This window comes from Electrona antarctica (assembly GCF_951216825.1).
Source record: "Electrona antarctica genome assembly, chromosome: 23".
Taxonomy (NCBI): Eukaryota; Metazoa; Chordata; class Actinopteri; order Myctophiformes; family Myctophidae; genus Electrona; species Electrona antarctica.
Window position 1 is genome coordinate 23,903,247 of NC_136804.1, and position 19,119 is coordinate 23,922,365.

At 42.2% G+C, this 19,119-nt stretch overlaps 1 protein-coding gene across 2 annotated transcripts in view; it reads left to right on the top strand.

Moving 5' to 3' along the window:
• lin7a (lin-7 homolog A (C. elegans)) overlaps nucleotides 1-19,119 on the top strand; it is a 64,385-nt gene that overhangs the window by 12,995 nt on the left and 32,271 nt on the right. For both annotated transcript variants that reach the window (XM_079494716.1, XM_079494715.1), the window contains exon 2: nucleotides 18,471-18,589. Coding sequence is in view for 1 of the 2 variants with exons in the window: in XM_079494715.1 (XP_079350841.1) it covers nucleotides 18,471-18,589 (119 nt within the window). In the remaining variant the exon portion in view is untranslated. The remainder of the gene's footprint in view (nucleotides 1-18,470; nucleotides 18,590-19,119) is intronic.

The following is a 19,119-nucleotide window of genomic DNA, read 5'->3' on the forward strand; positions in this document are numbered from 1 at the left end:
AATGGCAGACGAGTGTTTAGTATGTAGCCCAATTTGTTTACTTAATTAGGCAAGGTCATGTGATTTAAATCAGTGCATCCTCGACCTCCGGCGACTGATATTTCCACATAACTTAACAGTTAACACCATATTTTGTTACTTCTTACATTCATAGCTTACTTAGCTTACTTGTGGAAAAAACACAGGATTATATTTGCACTCAAAGGCAAATGTGGTGGTGGTGAAATGCAATATTGCAGTAGTATTACATAGGAAATGGATGCTGTTAAAAATAGAGAAAGGGAAACCCAAGAACGCATTTCCTATGTGCCAAGTACAGCTGGCATATTCAGTACAGGGTTCCTTATCACAGCCAAGAGCAAGAGAGGTGAGTGTAAATAATCACCTTGTGGGTGAATGCATCATTATGCAGAAATCCATCTCTCTCGCATACAGAATCACCCAAAACAACTGGCAACAAATCACCATATTTTGCTCTCTGAATTGATCAGCTACACAGTATGAGCAAATTAAGTAGACATCACACTCCTATCCCATCAAGCGAGCATCATGATGGATTACATAATTATAGCATGGCAAAGAGATCTCCTTGATAACGAGGCCATTATATCACCATGGAAATAAAGCGGCAAAGCCAGACTTCTTAGTTAAATGCCAGCATTCAGTCATCCTTATAGACTATTGCAGAGGCCACAAACAAGCCTGACTCGACAAAAGCCATATTGAGTTTACTGTGTTTGTTGACATATTCGGACACAAATTCAAGCAGTCAGTGCACACGGCTCTAATGACATAAGGACTAATGACAGTTTTACACTGGAGCCTTCCTTCATTTGACAGCAAGAGTTAACAGGCTGTGGTCTTTTCTCAGCTGTTGTCACTTTCAGGGAAAAGCTAGTTGGTAATGAAATGGCACTACACTAATGGTGTAGTGACTGTTAAGAGTTTGTGACACACACACACACACACACACACACACACACACACACACACACACACACACACACACACACACACACACACACACACTCTTTGCTTGTGTAGGCATACAGTGGTATCCTTACTGAAGTTCTTCTAGAGGAAATTGTTGTTGAAATTGTTGCGACGCTGCCCCATGAAGAGCAAGGTTGTTACGGCTTGGCTCTTACAGGAGGAAAGTTGTCTAGTCAAGTGGGTCATATTCATGTGTGTGTGTGTGTGTGTGTGTGTGTGTGTGTGCGCGCGTGTGTGCCTGTGCATGTGTTGTACTTGTATTTGGCCAGATTGATGTCATCAATATGTCATCATCAACATGTCATCGGAGATCCACAGGAAAGTCACACCATAATTAGAGCCTCAGAATCATCTGCATTGTCACCTCACAGCAGGTGTACAGGTGTAAATTAGTTATTTTTTATTTTTATGTTTTACGAAGGCTAGTATTCCGTGAGAAGAGAGAGGATAGAGGGACAGTGAGAGTAGAAGAGAAAGAGATCTCTCAGACCCAAAATTTGATTCTTTTTTTGTTGTCGTTTGATAAGATTTTGTCCACAATTCAATGTTGTATTGATGTTTCTACCATAGGAGAGGTAACAGCCTAACAGGCAAACGTTGATCAAAATAACAATTCTTCTACATTCTCTAATTGTGTAGACTTCTTGTACATTAATTTAAAGCTATACGCAATATGTCAAACACATCGAGGGGCCACAATCTGCATTCAAAGATGTTCCTAGAACATCTTTGATGTCACAGAGACTACATTTTTTGGGGGGAGCATTTTACTCATTGCTGGCTGTCTGAATACCAAAAGACAAAACAAAAAAAGGTCATTAAAATGTTGACATAATATTGCTTGCTTATAGCAGCTTTAAGTAGCCTAATGGAGATGTTTAGCAATAATGCAACTTTACTCTTGAGAGTAAAACAAAACGGGTCTATTTGGTTTAATTTTACACTCAAGAGTCAAAGATCTGTAAAGGTCCATTTGGTTACCAACTATCATTTCGCTGGGTACCACCTTTAACTCCCTGAATGACCACTGGTTGTCCCCACAGACCACTGGTTGAGAACCACTGATGTATGTGTTAACACTGTGATGTTTAGAACATTAGCATGAAGGTGCATACATGTTCACAACTGCATATTAGCTGCATAGTTATTGCTTTAACTCCACCTAACAGCAGTCCTTGGAAGATGCTATAGTACAACTGTGAGAAAAGCTGCTTTGCCAAGAATCTAAAAAAAGAAAAGTTCTCTGTTTTGAAGACAAAGCTTTCTTTTTTGTTTTGTTTTTCACTTTCTTTCCACGACACCAGGGATATTATGTAGTAGAGAGAGTGGTATGGAATAAAATAGTCTGTCCTCGAGCATTGGTTAAAGGTGCACAAGGTCATTTGTGAGGGTTAGCTGCAGGTGTCTGCCTTAACTTGTTCCATGCCAATCTCGAGATATCTCGTTGATAGCTATTTGATCTACATATGCCAAAACGATATTACGAGATTTGATTAAAGAGCATTAATCCAGCTTTTAAAATTTTATTTTTTTACTCAGATGATATAGAAACAGCCTACATCCCAATCGTCGGTGCACACGCACACGTGCGTGGTTATTAGTGTTTTTTTGTGTTCAGAATGTGATAAAGTACCATATTTAGAGCGTAATAAAACATTAAACATAAGAATAAACATTGTCCGACCACAACTTGGAGAGAGTCTAGACTACAGCTATGGAGGGTAATCACTTCCGGGTTGGGCGGATGTGGCTCCTCTTCTTTGCTTATCACGCATTTCACTGGCACTGGCCTCACGTTCCCGCCTGGTAACGGAGGGAATGTTAACTACAGTCTCATCCAGGAGCCATTAGCCAGTGACGAGTGATTTATTTGCCTTCCACTGAGGGGGAAGTCACAGTAGTAGGTCAAATTAGTGCTAATTCTTCGCTTGGTATAAGGACAGGACTTGCTATTCTGTGGAATGAACTACCTGACTGGCAACGTTATACTGTTATATTCTATTCCACTTGGCACTATTCTAGTCCACTTGCCACTCAGTGTGTGTGTGTGTGTGGGGGGGGGGGGTGTAAGCACAACTGCCAAATGTGCCAAGGATACCCAGGTCAGTGGCAGATGGACAATTTTATACTGTGTCCGATATCCAGATACTAAATTTCCGTCTCAGAATACTGCCTTATGAAGGCAGATATTTAATCGTCAGTGCTTCCACTATTATAGCTGTATCATAGAGTGCCAAAGTCCTGACGTCACTCGCTCATCCCCTGGTTTGCAGAAGTAATTTCTCTATGAAGAATAACATTGGGTCATCTCAAAATCGTCTCTTATAAGAATTGTGGTCCAAAAATAAACAAACCGTCTCGGCGATATTGTCGGAGATGTGTGTGTATTGTTTACAACAGTCAGTCACTTATATTTGATAGTCTGTTTCTAGCGAAAATTTTACTATTTCGGCAGCAGTAACATTAGCAATTTCTCGCAGTCAGTTGATTCTTCATATGAGTGAAACCGCCGGGATGATTTGTTTATTTTTCAAGCACAGTTCTTATATGAGGCGATCTAAGATCCCCTATGGGGATACAAATAAAAAAATACACAAACCCGTGGTATATCGCCTAAGAAAGATGAAGTTCTTTTCAATCAAGGCTAACTTGGTTGACTACTAGAGCTCATGATGCTTTTCTCTTGACTCTGACCACGTTGTGATTCTCTCTGAAGTGTCTGTCTGCTAAAATACTTAATTGGAAATTGTAACAAGATCTTATAAGTGCATATTTGGTCTTAATTTGATTATTAACATAATTTAAGATAGTGGTTTGGATGTGCTTATTTACATCAGTGTTGTTTTTTTGCCAAAAGCACATATCTAATATTGGTAATGGTGATGCATTTCAGGTCTGCTCTGTTATAAATGGACTAATCGTACCAAAAGATTGGAGCGTTGCCCAGCGAAAGCACGCACGGCCTGAAGAAACAATGTTTTAAAAGAGCATTCATGAAGCTTCAAAGCCCTCAGTAGTTATCACTGCGACAGTTTGGCTCTGTGCCTATTCTTTAATCAGTGAATGACGAGGATGACCTTTGTTATTCACAGCATCGTATCATTGGTTCTGCAGCATGTTTTATGCCATCCTCCCTCAATTTAGGAGTCCAGAGTGATGGCCGTGTTATTAAATCCTGCCGTCAAAGCTGCCGTTTGAAAGCTAATGCTGAGTGTGCAGCATTTTGAAGAAGGTATAATTTATCACTCGAAGCTTGGTTAGCAAGCATGTACGTGCGCCCACCCAGCAGGGCTGTGTACTGTAGTGTATTGCATGATATAATTAGTGTTGCTCTTTATACATCTTTATTTGTTTATTAAAACAGATACCCATTAGCTGAAACCTAAACGACAGCTAGTCTTCCTGTGACGGGGTCCAAGACAATATAACACGTATAAAGACAGCTAGTCTTCCTGGGGTGACGGGGATCAAAACAATATACATTAACAAAAATATGGAACTCTAGTTTTCGCCGGCTGTCAGTGCACACCTAAACCTAACCTTAACCGATGTCTAACCAATGACTAGTCTAAACTAAGTATGCACCCCGATTTTCGTATATGGAGACGGCCATATATGGAGTGTCGACCATATATGGTCTCGTGACGTGTCACGAGATGTAACGGTCTGACAGCCTTATATGGTGGCGTGACCAGACGGACGGACAGGTTTTGCAGGTTTTTATAGTAATCTGAGATCTACGGTCGCAATAAACAACAACAAATTATAAAACATTGTCTTTCCTTTGATGTTACAAATATCAAATGGAAGATTTTTCCATGACACAGAATTGACAATATGATGTGGGCAGGCTGGACTGGCAGGCTGCAGATTGGCAGGCAAGCAGGAACACAGGAAAATAGGCCGCGTAGGAGGCAAACAAGAAGCCTGTCTTCTTGTAGACGAGCACAAGGAAGACAATACAAACGTTAGAAGAACCAAACAGTAAGAACTAATCACTAAACTCTGGAGTTATGAGAAGGGCGTCCCTCTACTACTGGAGCTGAAACAACAATGAGACACGCTGAGTATTTCATCGAAAAAATGCAGAAGTAGACCGTTCTTCCGGGTGCTTCAAAACGCCACTGAGCAACTTCCATCGAAATGAATAGCAGGGGGCGGGGCTGTCCGCCCTCTATCCTTTATAACTCTATGGTGGCAGCCTGGCGGGACAGGAACACGCGCACACACACACACACACACACACACACACACACACACACACACACACACACACACACACACACACACACACACACACACACACACACACACACACACACACACACACACACGAGAGAGCGAGTCAAACAGGGTAGGCTACAAAGGAGAGAGGGAAACAGAAATACATGGGAAACTTCCTTAGACAAATATGGCCGTGAGTCCCGTGACAGGTTAGCATTTTACCTTTGGCACCACACCGGCTTCCTTTTTGATGAAAATGGCAACTGTAGCATCCAGAGTGTAACAATGGGTCCATTTTTACAGTGAAATCAACATGACAGATTTCAATATGTACAACCTCACATTGCAGCACAACAATGTGGGTAGTTGCATCTTTGTTTGTTTCCACCCCTTTCTTATGCTTGTGCTATTCAGTTTCAATTCAAAGACCACGGCTGCTAATCTCCCAGTGGGAGAGTTGTTGTGGTTCATTAGTCTTGAATGTATTGCCAGCAGAACTGCTTCCCCTCCCATCTATGTACATGCTTTTAGTTTATCATACAGTAGGTGACTTGCATTTTTATGTATAGGCCGGGAGTTGAATATTAAAAGCATTATCTGAGGGTCACGGTGGCACAGTCGGTAGTGCTGTCGCCTCACAGCTAGAAGGTCCTGGGTTCGATTCCCGCTGGGGACGCTGTGGGCCACGCGTGTTCCCTCCTCCGCGTCATCAGTGCCCATACCTGAGGCGGGGTTGGCGAAAGGGCCTTTCTGTGTGGAGTTTGCATGTTCTCCCCGTGTCCCCTAGGGTAGGTACCCTCACCTATTGGAGGGGAAAGGAACTGGTCGGAATAACGTGTTCCTAACTTCCTTCCACGTGCTACGTCCGGCCGGGGAAACTCTCCCCTGTCAGGTGAAAAGAAGCAGCCTGGACTCCTCATGCATAGAAGGAAGCATGAGGTCAGTCCGCTGCCCCCCCAGGTTGGCAGAGGAAGTGTAGTGCCCAGGATTACATTAGATAATTGACACATTCCAGATAAGATATTTTCAGCAAACGACACCATTGTACAACAAGGTATATTTCAGGCTTCAGTGTCCATGACTGCTGTTATGACCGTAAAAAAACAGTCCATTGTTCCAATCTAGATGGGCCAAAAATCTGATTCGGGCCACCAGTCTAAACATACTCATAGACACATGAGAATCAAGTCCCACTCACATTCTCTGAAAAATATGTCTGTCAACCTACACTGTGAAAATGACCTAATTGCACATAGACTGCTTCACAGATATGCTAAATTTGGCAAGCCCCAGCCTTCTGTTGTCAACATGGACGCTGAGTGTAACGCTAGAGAGATAGGAATTATTATTTGCCACTGGCACTGGGGGATGGGTCACTCATGCAGATGTTGCACACATCTGGACCCCTTGAGTCCCGTAGAGGCAAAGCTCTTTATATAGTGCACATATCGTTGCTGTCAGGAAGAAACCTTGTATCTCCATAGACCATAGTTCATGTTTTGTTAAAGATGGAGTGCCACATTTTTTGTATTTTTCCAGTTTTTCATGTGTCTATGAGGTGACAGTACTTCATTAGACACCCTGGAGTTGTTTTTATGTGCAATGGTGTATTAACTTTGTATTTAGGGTTTCTTCCTGGAGGCTGAACCCTTGACAGTCAAACGGGCCAATGAAATAAACAGTAATATAGTGACACCACACTATCAGCCCCTCCCCTAACCCCTCCCCCTTTATCATACAACTACAGCTGTGGGTGCGGCTTCAGTTCAGGTGGATCACCACCCACCAGGCAAACCAGGCATACTTAATGAACTGGTGGGCGTGTCCACATAAAAGCATGATTTTAACAAATACTGTACACTTTTTGGAAAAAGTTCTTCCCCCTTATATTGTAATAATACCTGATGATCATGTTTTAGGGTGGAAACAAATCGTGGCACTCCATCTTTAACTTATGTTTTTTTTTATAATTTACTGCTTTAAGTTCTTCATAGGACAGTGTCTGCAAAAGAAGCGCAATGATCCAATGTACAAGCTCACAATAATGTGTCTCATCGTGACACTTTGTGAGCATGTAGATCTGCTGTTTTCACGATTTTTGACTGTAATGTAAACTGTAATGTAGAAATACTCAAGTACAAGTGACGGTCCGGAATTCAAAATTTACTTGAGTAAAAGTACAAAAAAAACGTATTGGTATGAAAAAAGAAAATTGGTACTTAAAGTACCAAAAGTAGAAAGTAGTCATTATGCAGAACGTCTCATTTGAAGTTTTTTCAAATGTATAACAATGTTTTGAAAATAGCAGTTCTACAAGCGGCGCATTGTGAGCTTGTAGATCTGCTATTTTCAAATGGCCGAAATGTGTATAGGGCTGAAGTGGTTCATGTATGTTTCGTAATAATAATCAGAATTTACAAAGTAACTACTAACTAAAGCTGTCAAATAAATGTAGTGGAGTAAAAGTACAATATTTGGATCTGAGATGTAGTGGAGTGAGTATTCAAGTATTGGAAATTGGAAATACTAAGTACTTAGAAGTCTCCAGTACAGTGACAACCAGGTCAGTGTGAAGGCCAGCTAGGCCCTCTGAGGACACCGTAGTATTGTGGTTGTACTGTATGCAATATGCTGCTTAAACGTACACATGTTGCATCAGGTCTAAATTACTTTTAATAGCCTACTTTGTTCCGAATTGATTGGACTTAATCTCGTCTGATTGGACCCGTCGATCTAGGCTGACTGAAGCAAGAAGTAATTAATTTAGCTAAATGCTTTTAAGTCCAAAATTAAAGTATTGGAGGGAGAAGCCTTGTTATGCCAATGTTCTTTTTTTTTATCTGGTTATGAAATGGCCATAATGTCTTTTGAAATGTGATTTACCGGTATTTAAATTCTGTTTTCTCTTTGTAACTGTGTTTTTAATTATGCTCCTGTCTGTCTTGGCTAGGTCTCCCTCGGGAAGATCCTGGTTAAATAAGGGTGAGAAAACCTTGGTACATTTCAATGACATATTTTGCCTATAATATAGGCTAAATATGTCATTGAAATGGTGTGTACTAGTAGTAGGCCTAGTAGTTGAGGTGGCTTAGGCACATATACTGGCATTCCTGAGGAGGAGCAGCGATTGTGTGTTCTTTGTGATTGTGACCTGGGAGTCATAGGTGCCGGAGGGGGGGGTCATTTGGGTCTGAATGTCCCTGCACTATTGGGGGGATGCCTGGTCTATTTATTTATTCCGACCGGCGCTGGTGCATGCTATGCTCTAGCACTGTTTCCATTTTGCTGAGCAAAATGACAATACACATTACATTGTAATGTGTATTGTCTGCATACGTGTAGTAACTGCAGTTGCTCTTAGTTTCAACTCGATCAAGGAGTCAGACGGGCTAATAGCCTAATTACAACAATGTGAGTCCTGACGTCACTAGTCCCAAATAATGTCTGCGCACTTTTTACGTTTTAAGATCAGGAAGAGGAAAACAAAAGGTATACATATGGAGTTGCACCACTCAGTTCACACGGGTGTGATTTGTTTAGATTTTTTTTTAACTTTCCTCTGCTCATATCCATGATCTTATTCCTATCCTGTAAGGAAATACATTAGGGATGCGTACGTGCATGTTCTTCTGCACATGGTGGAGAGTTTGGTCAGTCCAGGGTGGGATCACATTTCCTGTATTTCCTGCTATCCAGTCGAGTGATTCATAGACCTGCTACCACTATACACCATGTGGGCGTTTGAGTGTATTGTTAGTGCTCCATGGAACTGAGCTAAATCTAGTTGATTTTGTCAAGTAAAATGTATTTATTTTTGGCGGACCTTGATGGCATCGTAATGCCTGATTTTACAATTGGTTTCGTGCTGATAATAGATCTACAAGCTTACAACGCAACGCACTGCACTGCGACGCGTTGTGAGCTTGTACAGTAGATCTGCTATTTTCAGAGTGCAACCAACCAAGCATAAAATATCATGGGGCTCCATTTTCGTCACCGCTAAACCCCTTATCCCTAAACTTCTTTGTCTTTTTTTACTATTTTGCAAAACATTTTTGAATAGTTAAAATGGCCAGTCTACAAGCTCACAACGTGTCAATGTAGATTGGCTAGTGACGAAAATAGAGCCCCATGTCTTTAAGTTCTACTGGATCTCTTCACCACTAGTCTCCCGACCTCCCACCCTAACATTTTTGTCTAGTTTTATTTGTTGATGAAATTGTCAGTATATTTTGTCTTATTTGTAGTCATCGTAGCGTCATTTTTATCTAATTTGTATCTAGTTTTTGTCAGTGAAAAAAGGTTGACGAAATCCACACTGGTGGTATGAGCTTCTTCAATCGAAATGTTTTGTGTTTGAGTGTATTGTTAGCACTCCATGCAACGAAGCCTTTTATGTATTTAAGTGAACCACTTTTTCTGCATCCAACATATCGGGCTTTATCCGAATATGCAGGGATGGATGCTCAACGGCTCTCGTGCGTGCATCTCTCTGCCGTGCACACTGCAGACTGTTGTTGGGTGATGCAAAGCCTTGTCATGTCATTGTTGCACTTATGATTTGGGCAGTCCTTTTGGGGTGGTTGTGACATAAGTGTGAGGCTGCATGGCTGGAGCCCCTGCGGTCGCCCCAGCTGCTTTGTCCCGCTATATCACTGTTTCCCAAAATAGTGGGTCGGGACCCATTTGTGGGTCACAGACACATTTTTATGGGTCCCTTTATTATTTTGTTTCCTACATTTTGTTTTTAATTATTAGTTCAAAACATTTTAAACATTTTTTATGAATTTAAAAAAAAAAAGTGTAGATCTGCTATTTTCACTAGTTTGGGTCCCGGCCTAGCTTTCCAGGCACTTTAGGGGCCGGCCCCACATTCATTATGATAGCTCATTGTGATGTATTCTTATTTTACTATTTATTCTATTGTGCTTACATGATATTTATCCTGTCTTGGTACCATAAATAGAGACTTCTTATTGATACTGTGTAAGATGATAAGGGTTGACACCTGTGTTCAATTACTGTTGATTGTATCTCATACCCATGCATAAATACCACACTTCCTGTTGTCTTGTCACAAACGCTGAGGAAGGCCATACAGGCCGAAACGTGTCAGTTTTTCAGTCTCGGAGGTAAATAAAATCATGTAAAAGGACATACAATGAGTGCTGGCATTTTCTTCATCTCTACTTATATCTTCGAGCCTTGCACCTATAAGGATTTTGTTTGAACCTGGAGTGCTGCGGGTTGTCTGCTACGGCAGTACTTTTCACTGGGTCCCGGCCTTAACATCTCATTTCTATCGTCAGTTCTACAGGCCTAATACCTCACTGATCATAAACGGCAGAGCTCATTTGACGTCTGTCTTTCTTTATGATGAGTACAAAGCTCTGAGGTATTACCGAGACATTTCTATTAGGACATTTCATAAACCATGAGCGTAGCAAGGCACTGTCTGACATTGATTTATTATTTACACGTTTGGGGGGCAAAATTGTCCCCGGTGACGGCAATAATACAGTGCGACATCGAAACCTGATATCTCTGTGTCCCGCTTGAGATTGAGACTTTGTACTGCAAGCCACGCGGAGGAGAGATGGGCAAATGAAATACAAGAAGGCATTTAATTATACCTCTGCCTTGTTCAGTGAGAGTTGGGAATGCTATGTGATTATCACATATTACTGCTCATTACTGTACAGACACCTGCTATTACATTGTCCTATAATCACTGCTTTGGTGTCTAATGAAGGGATGGCTCTATGCAGAAAATGGGGCATGACATGAGCAGTGGCCCATGCATGCATGCAGCGTTTGGCCGTGGTTAATTGAGCTGTTCCAGTGGTTATCAGAGCACGCCACATTGCTGTACTGAGACTGTAACGAGTCATTGATATTCAGCCTTCAACTATGTATATCAGTGGTTTTCAACCCTTTCATTATTAGGTTCATTATTTATTCAGCATTTGAGCCACGGACCATTTAATGAGATTTAGCCTCTCGGGGGCCCAAGACTAAAGAATATATTGTTGTCGTTGGATAAGCTTTAGTCCACGATTCCATGATGTATTGATGTGGTACCATAGGAGAGATATGGATTTTGTTGATCAAAAGAACAATTCTTCTACGTTCTCTAATTGTGTAGGCTTCTTGTAAATTAAGTAATGCAGATGTTTTAACAACTATTTAACTCTTGAGAGCGTGGGTCAATTTGGTTTCATTTTACACTCTCAAAACTCTATAACATTCGAATTTGTCAAATGTTATAGATAGAGTGTAAACCTACAGGATCGAGCGACCGCTGTAATGTGTGCTTTGAATGTCTGGGTTCAGCTTGAGGTGGTGAGAAGTCATCCACTGAGTTCATGTCAGCCAGGCATGCAGTGATGCGTTCTTCCACCTGAGGAGCAGAGGGGCGGAAGGATACTAACAGTCCGACAGTCATTAGCCCCACCCTACCCTAAACCCTAACCTAACCTTAACCGCAAGCAAGACGCAACGCATGTCGGACCAACACACGTCGGGAGCAACGGGTGATTTGCGCATGTCGTACTGTTGGTGTGTCGGATAAGCTTGCGTACGCCGAAACGGTTGGGTGTCATCGGCATGAGAGATGACAGTGCTTTAGGGATTTAGTGAAGTACAGATCCCTGTAGGACTCCAGTTAGGAGGGTTCGGAAGTGGCCTTGCAGAATCATTCCTTGTAAGCTTGAAGATGTGCTATTTTTGAAAAATGAAAATGGGATATTTTCCAAAATGGAACCGACTGACGATTATGAAAATGTAATTGTGATTACCTAAAATAATTGCAATTGGGTGATTATGTAACAATGTGTGACAGCCCTAGTGCAGGAAGTGGCTTCTGTGCACTGCACAAAGGGGTGTCAAACTAAAGGCAGAATGTCCCATATTAATGTTTTGAAGTGGGTTCCAACACCTTGTCAAAGTCCTCCATGTGGATAAAGAAAATGGAACTAATAAGCATGTAAAACAAAAGAGGTCTGGATGGCCTCTGATGACCTCCATTTAATGAGTGTAGAAATGTTCATAAAAACAACACTTAGCCAGATGCCCTGGCTTTTTGGAACAATACCAACACATTACCAGCCACTCACAAAGAGCTTTGTTCTCTGGACCCAGGGGTAATTTCTCAGTGAAAACCTTAGCCTATATATTAGGAGATTAGCACCCATGCCATTGAACAGTCTGAAGTGATCAAATAAATCAAGCACTTGATTTAATCTAATTACCTTGTGTAAATTCAAATGTCTTATCCACACGATGCACCTTAGAATCCCAATCTAAGAATCCCTTAGAATCCCTGGTGGTACAGTAGTTACTTTTTCTTTGTTTTAAAAAAAAAATGTTTTGTGGCTTTCGCCTTTTTTATTTATTTTATTTTTTATGGAGGGACAGACGGTAGGCTGACAGGAAATGGGGAGAGAGATGGGGGGAAGACATGCAGTAAAGGCCGTCGGGATTGGGAGTCGAACCCGCGGCACACTACCAGACTGGATTACCAGCCAAGGTGCCTGGACCACTGAGCCATGGCCCAGGCCAGTAGTTACTTTTTCTGTTGTCCACCCATAGTGTTGATTTTGAGTTTTGACAGTACATTTTGATTTACTTTTAGTCTTGCCTGATTATGCACTTGGTTCTACACTGAAAATAGCTGATCTACAAGCTCACAACGTGTCACGCTGCGACGCTTTGTGAGCTCGTAGATCTGCTATTTCCAGAGTGTAGCACCTGAGCGCAACCAAACATGAAATTATTCGTGTCCAATGATGACCGACCATCTTCTCCTATTTGTGAGTCTGTTGGTGGCTGAACAGTCCACAGAGGACACTCTTGTCTCCACACCTCTTAATGTGGAGGAGGTGTGGTGTACTACTACTCGTACAAAGGTAGCATTATAATTCCTTGAGGATTTCACCTTGCTGTTATCAGGTCCATGGGGCTTCATTGTTATTCAGGGGTTTCTGTGAAGATTGGTGGGAGGTCTGCTTCGAACAAGGTATAGGCTGTTCAGGGAGCTCTAGAGGCAAGGACAGTTTGTCCACCTGGCTGGGTTGGCTGAGCAGGGTGTTAAAGTCAGTGATGGAAAAAGTACATTTTCTTATTTATTAAGTGCTGTACTTAAAGGGATAGTTCACATTTTTTTAACTTAAGTTGTACGAAATACGCACGCACGCACGCAAGCACGCACGCACGCACGCACGCACGCACACCCACAAACATGTTTGGAGAAGATCATGTCGCTGTTATTATCTAAGCAACCAATGCACATCTCTGTAGGTTCCATAGTGATTAATTCCCTGATTAACATCACCCCGACACCCCAGTGCCCTTAGCCAAGGCTAATATGTCAATAGAACTCTCACTGGATGGTTCTTCTCACAAGCAGTAGTAACCAATCAAGAGAGGAATGGAGACAGCAATTTCAAGTGGATCAATGTAGCCTAATCCCCAGTACTTTATTGCTCTGGGTTTGCAGTAGGATGGTTTGCTGAGTTGCATGCTTATTACAAGTCTGTATTATGTAGCCAACAAAAGCAGATTTTCCCCAGACTCCATTTCTATAAGATTATTAGATTTTTTTGACTGCTCTGTATTAGAGTAGTATGCCAGTATTTGACATCAATCTTGATTAGTCAGTCTGGTATGTATATTAATGTTTTAACAGCAAAGGAGTAACTGCCTGGAGGCGTTGATTTTTTTCCTCCTTTAGTCTGTGGAGAGTCCTACAGTCCCCTCACATGAAAGTCATGAGCTGCCAAGAAATATGATTAAATAGAATTCATTAGCTGCTTTTTAAACCGTGGGGTACACGACGGAGCACCAGTGTTCAATGTGTATTATCAATTGGCCTGCAAGTCTCACAGGGCAATAAATGAATGAACCAAGCTTGCTGGCTCATTCAGAAAACGTGTGTGACAGGGTTTAGAACTTTATACTAAAGCTGGAAGCAACCGCATGTCACCTCACTGCTTTTCATTCCGAACTGACTAGAGTGGTCTAGGCTAGGTCTACGTTAGAATTCTTTGTTCCCACACACAAATGCATTCATTTGATGGCAGAGGGGAAACATTTTGGAGGAACATCAGACGCTCATGGTTTCCGTTCTTGTTTATGCCCGCCTGGTGATACCACAAAGTTATTTTCACTCTACCATATCAGAAAACTGTAAAACTAGTTGATCTCGCACTCGGCTGGAAGAATGCCCTTGGGGCAGCAGTGGCTCAGGGGTAGAGTGGCCATATGGCAACCGTGAGGTTCCCAGTTTGATCCCGGGCTCCCCCAGAGTTAGTGTCGAAGTGTCCTTGAGCAAGACTCTGAACTCCTAATTGTTGCTGATGTGATTAAACGTAAATCTTTGTATAACTATCTAAACACACTGTAGAACAAAATAGGCTTTTTAAGGCTCACAGCCAATCAAGCCAACACATTCCACACGTTCCCCACAAGCCCACAGCGCCGCCATCCCTTGGCTCTCAGCGTGCATCTGACACCACACCCCAATTAGGGCATGGCCGCATCCACGTCAGACGCATCAGCACTGCTTCCCGTTAATCGCGATTATTTGAGTGACAATTAATCATCCCGTAAAATGTCATATTTCGTGACGGCCCTATAGTAACAATGTCTGTTCTAGCCAGGATTCGCTACATCATTCTGAATATGAGGATTCCCGCGTTGGCCTTATTCCTTCCCCTCCCCTTTCTTTATGCACTGGACTGACCCGATGCAAACCAGGCCAGGATGGGATTGCTTTTCTATCTTTCTCCGCCTCACTGGCCTTGACTGACTCCATTTCCATTATCCTGACCATCAATTTGTTCCAACGTCTTTCACAGGCCTCCACTGTTAATGTAATTGAACAGGTCATTTTTCTTCCCTCCTGTGCATTTGCATACTTATAAGTGCACAGCCAACCCTGAGTACTCCTGTGGCTAGTCGGCTAGAGTATTAATTTAAAATCTGAAAGTGTGATCTTTGCGGGTAAATTTTTACACTAACACTGGATTTAGTGCACATTAGGCCGTGTGTGTGTGCGCCTGTGCGGCGTGTGCGGCATGTGTGTGGCGTGTGTGTGCACGGCGAACGGGTGGCCGACGGGCCAACCGGGTCTCGCGGTCCGATGTTCAGCAATGGCCAGCCCTGCTCCGATGATGCGTTTCGCCCCCGGTGGCCAGGCCGGGGGGACATTTCGTCTCCCTTTGCGGACGAAATGTCAATGGGACCCGGCCACGGGGCCGTTTTCTCACCTGTAACTGAACATATACAGTTATTCAAAATACCTACAGTACCTATACTGTACATTTATATGAGTCAACCCTAACACATGACCAGTTACTCAAAAACGGTACTATATTACCTATTACTACTATATAGATAGTTATTTAAAAAAAAAGTTTACTCTACTTATTACTTCTTATTACAATTATACAATTGCAGTACTGTGACTGTGATTGCAATGTTTCAAATTGATCCTTTTGATTTAATTAGAAGAGTTAGTGTAGACCAGACCAACATTTCAGGTCGAGACCCAAAAGAGAGATTAGGTGGTTTGCCCGGGACCCAAACTAGTGAAGATAGTAGATCTACAAGCTCACTCAACTTGTAGAGCAGCTATTTCCACTACTTCTTAATTATAATTTTTTATTTATGGAATTTCTTAGATTTGTTTGTTTGTTTTTAAAATGTATAAAATTCCTTTCAATGTTTGTATTTAAAATAAAAGGGGCTAGTGCCCCTCAAAAATAATGAAATACTGGTGTGTGTGTGTATATATATTTTTCTAAATGTAGGAAAAGATAATATGTCCTTGACCCACAAATGGGTTTCGACCCACTGTTTGGGAAACAATGGCCCCATTTACATGCAGAAATTCATTCGGAATGAATGGATTCATTCCAGTCATCAGAATAAAAATGCTCATGTAAACACCTCAATTGGAATAGAATATCCCATTCCGAATGAAATTTCATTCTGGTCTGGAGGGGTGGTATATACCGTTTGAATCGGTATAGATCACCATATAAACGCTTTATTCCGGATGCTACTGGGAGTCCAAGCAGGGATGGCCATTTGGAGACATTTTATGTGCGCAGAAATGCGCTATTTTACCCATTAGAAAAATACAAATACACCAGTTTTTTCCCCCATAATAAAACTTTGGGTGTTTTGGGTGGAGGTGAAAATATATTTTTATTTTATTTTTATCAGATAATAGCTGTTAGTGTTTGTCGGTTATGGGTTGGCCATCTCTATAGTCCAAAGTTATATTCCGAATGAATGCTTTGGTCATGTAAACAATTGAGGAATAGGAATACTTGTATTCAGGTTCCATGTAAACAGTTTGGTATGAATCTCTGTTCGGAATGAATGAATTCATTCTGAATACATTTTGTGCATGTAACTGAGGCCAGTGGTGTACTGTAGACAGTAGACCATGTGGTTGTTGTGTTCTTTCGGTTGACACAGACTGTCTTGTCTCTATGGGTGTGCTGTACAAGTTCCACCAAAAGGCATCGCCTTGTACCCACTTTCCTGAAACCTAACCATCATATCTTTAGAGACGAAAGCGCAAGAACTGACTGAATGGAAAATTGTCTTTAAGACCTTCAGGGTGGAATGAAGATTAGAAAAGCGTATTGTGGTCCGTTTTCCTTTGGAAGATGGCTGAGAGTTCATTTGAGGATAGGGTTCCATTAGTTGAGTGGAATTCATGTATTGACCCTGTCCATAGCATCATCATTCATGACATTGTCAATACTAGACCTGTACGTGCCCATTGGCCACCGGCCTACATGGGAACGATGCAACTTGGGAACCTAATAATATCCGTTGCACCCGTTTTAACTATCTGTCGGTGTCCCAAATGGAGATCTGTGTATGTGCCTGTGGCTGAAGAGTGCAAACTGACAGTGAAAAGTGGAGTGGTTAAATAATCAATTGGCAGGTGTGTGGTTGCCATGGCAATCAATTGGCTGAGGCAGAAGCTGGAAATTGCACAGGTGAGGAGATTTAGGCGGATTAGGCCCACTGGCAGAGCCTGACCAGAGCCTTTTGTGGTGGTTCTGGAGAACCGTGGGTCCGACCGGCGACCGACTCGATACCGGGCACTGCACTCCCTGTGGGGGTGTGGAACGCGTGTGTCGAATTTGAGTCGGTGGGGCAAACGGTGGGGCAAATGGTTCTCGAGTTACATGCATTACAACCGTATACACACATGCACGCAGACAGAGACGTCGCGCATTTATAGTAGGATAACAAATTACAATACTGTAATGTACTGTAATGTAACCGAGAAAATAATTGAGAGTTTTATCAAGTACTTTTTTTAAATTTAAATTTAGCATACAAAATTGTTTACACACAGCTTATTTAATAAGCTGTAGATAGCACTAGAGCCGCTCCCAATGGCCACCCCTTCAGACTGAAAATAAATGATTATACAAGACAACAGACACAACCTTTATTACCATTAGATTGTGACTCAGCAGCAATACACTCAATGGCTTCCTTTTGGGGAATGTTAATGTAGAGGAGTTCAATGTAAAAGGAGGAAAAAAAACGGATGAGGTTACTAATATTGTATAATATATGTTACTCACTTTGAGGGAAGTATATACCGTATGTACCAGTGGTACACAAAGTCCACAAAGTGAGGAACAGGTTCCAAAAATGACTTTGTATACTAGACACTGTATGGTTTCTACTAGTCTACTACACTATGCTTGTTTTGATATATTTTGGGGAGTGCGTGTATAGTACTGCGGTAGAGTAGAATTTCCAATTCATCTCACCTCTCTGATATAAGCCTCTATGGCTATATCCTTTATATCTGGGATTCCTGCCCAGATTGAATTCTGAGAGTTGTCTCTATAGTTTGGTTTTGTATGTAGCCTACTAAAAATAGTCTTGGACATCTGGGGTGGCAGTGGCCAGTTTAGTGTCAAAGTGTCCTTGAGCAAGACACTGAACCCCTAACAGCTCCCGATGAGCAGGTTGGTGACTGACTTGCAGCAGCTGTAGGAGACTTTCTTTGGCAATTAGGTCTAGAATTCGAGCTATATATAATCCCTTCATTACAGAGCTGTTGACAATTTAAGAGATGGATTAATTTGCTTGCACAGGAAAATGCATTAAACAGTGTGGCTCTGGACTGGCTGCGTACCAAATTGATGCACGCACGCACACAAACACACGGCGCAGTCATGGCTCATTTCTTTCCCCCTGTCTCTCAGATATTGCCCGGGCTATTGAGCTGCTGGAGAAGCTACAGGAGTCAGGCGATGTACCCGGCCACAAGCTGCAGTCCCTAAAGAAGGTGCTTCAGAGTGAGTTCTGTACAGCAATCCGAGAGGTGAGTCAGATTTCAGATTTGTATTGCAGCAGCATCTCATTTTCAAGGGGGTCCCATAAACGGGGGTCCCGCAAGGTTCTCAGTTCAAACCCGGCCTCCCCCAGAGTTGGTGTCGAAGTGTCCTTGAGCAAGACTCTGAACCTCTAATTGCTCCTGATGTGCAGGTTGGTGCCTTGCATGGTATCCTATGGCATCGGTGTGTGTGTGTGTGTGTGTGTGTGTGTGTGTGTGTGTGTGTGTGTGTGTGTGTGTGTGTGTGTGTGTGTGTGTGTGTGTGTGTGTGTGTGTGTGTGTGTGTGTGTGTGTGTGTGTGTGTGTGTGTGTGTGTGTGTGTGTGTGTGTACAATCTCTGTAAAGCGCCTTTAGCTATATAAATGCACCATTTACCCCTGCATGAACAACCACATCATCAGCTCTTAAACAACCGAGGAAAGAATGGCACAGTGCAACTACATCATGTCATTACTGGTACTTGTCAGTTTAGAAGCATAAACTAGTTCAATCAAGATGTGAATGTAGGGAAGTCCTAA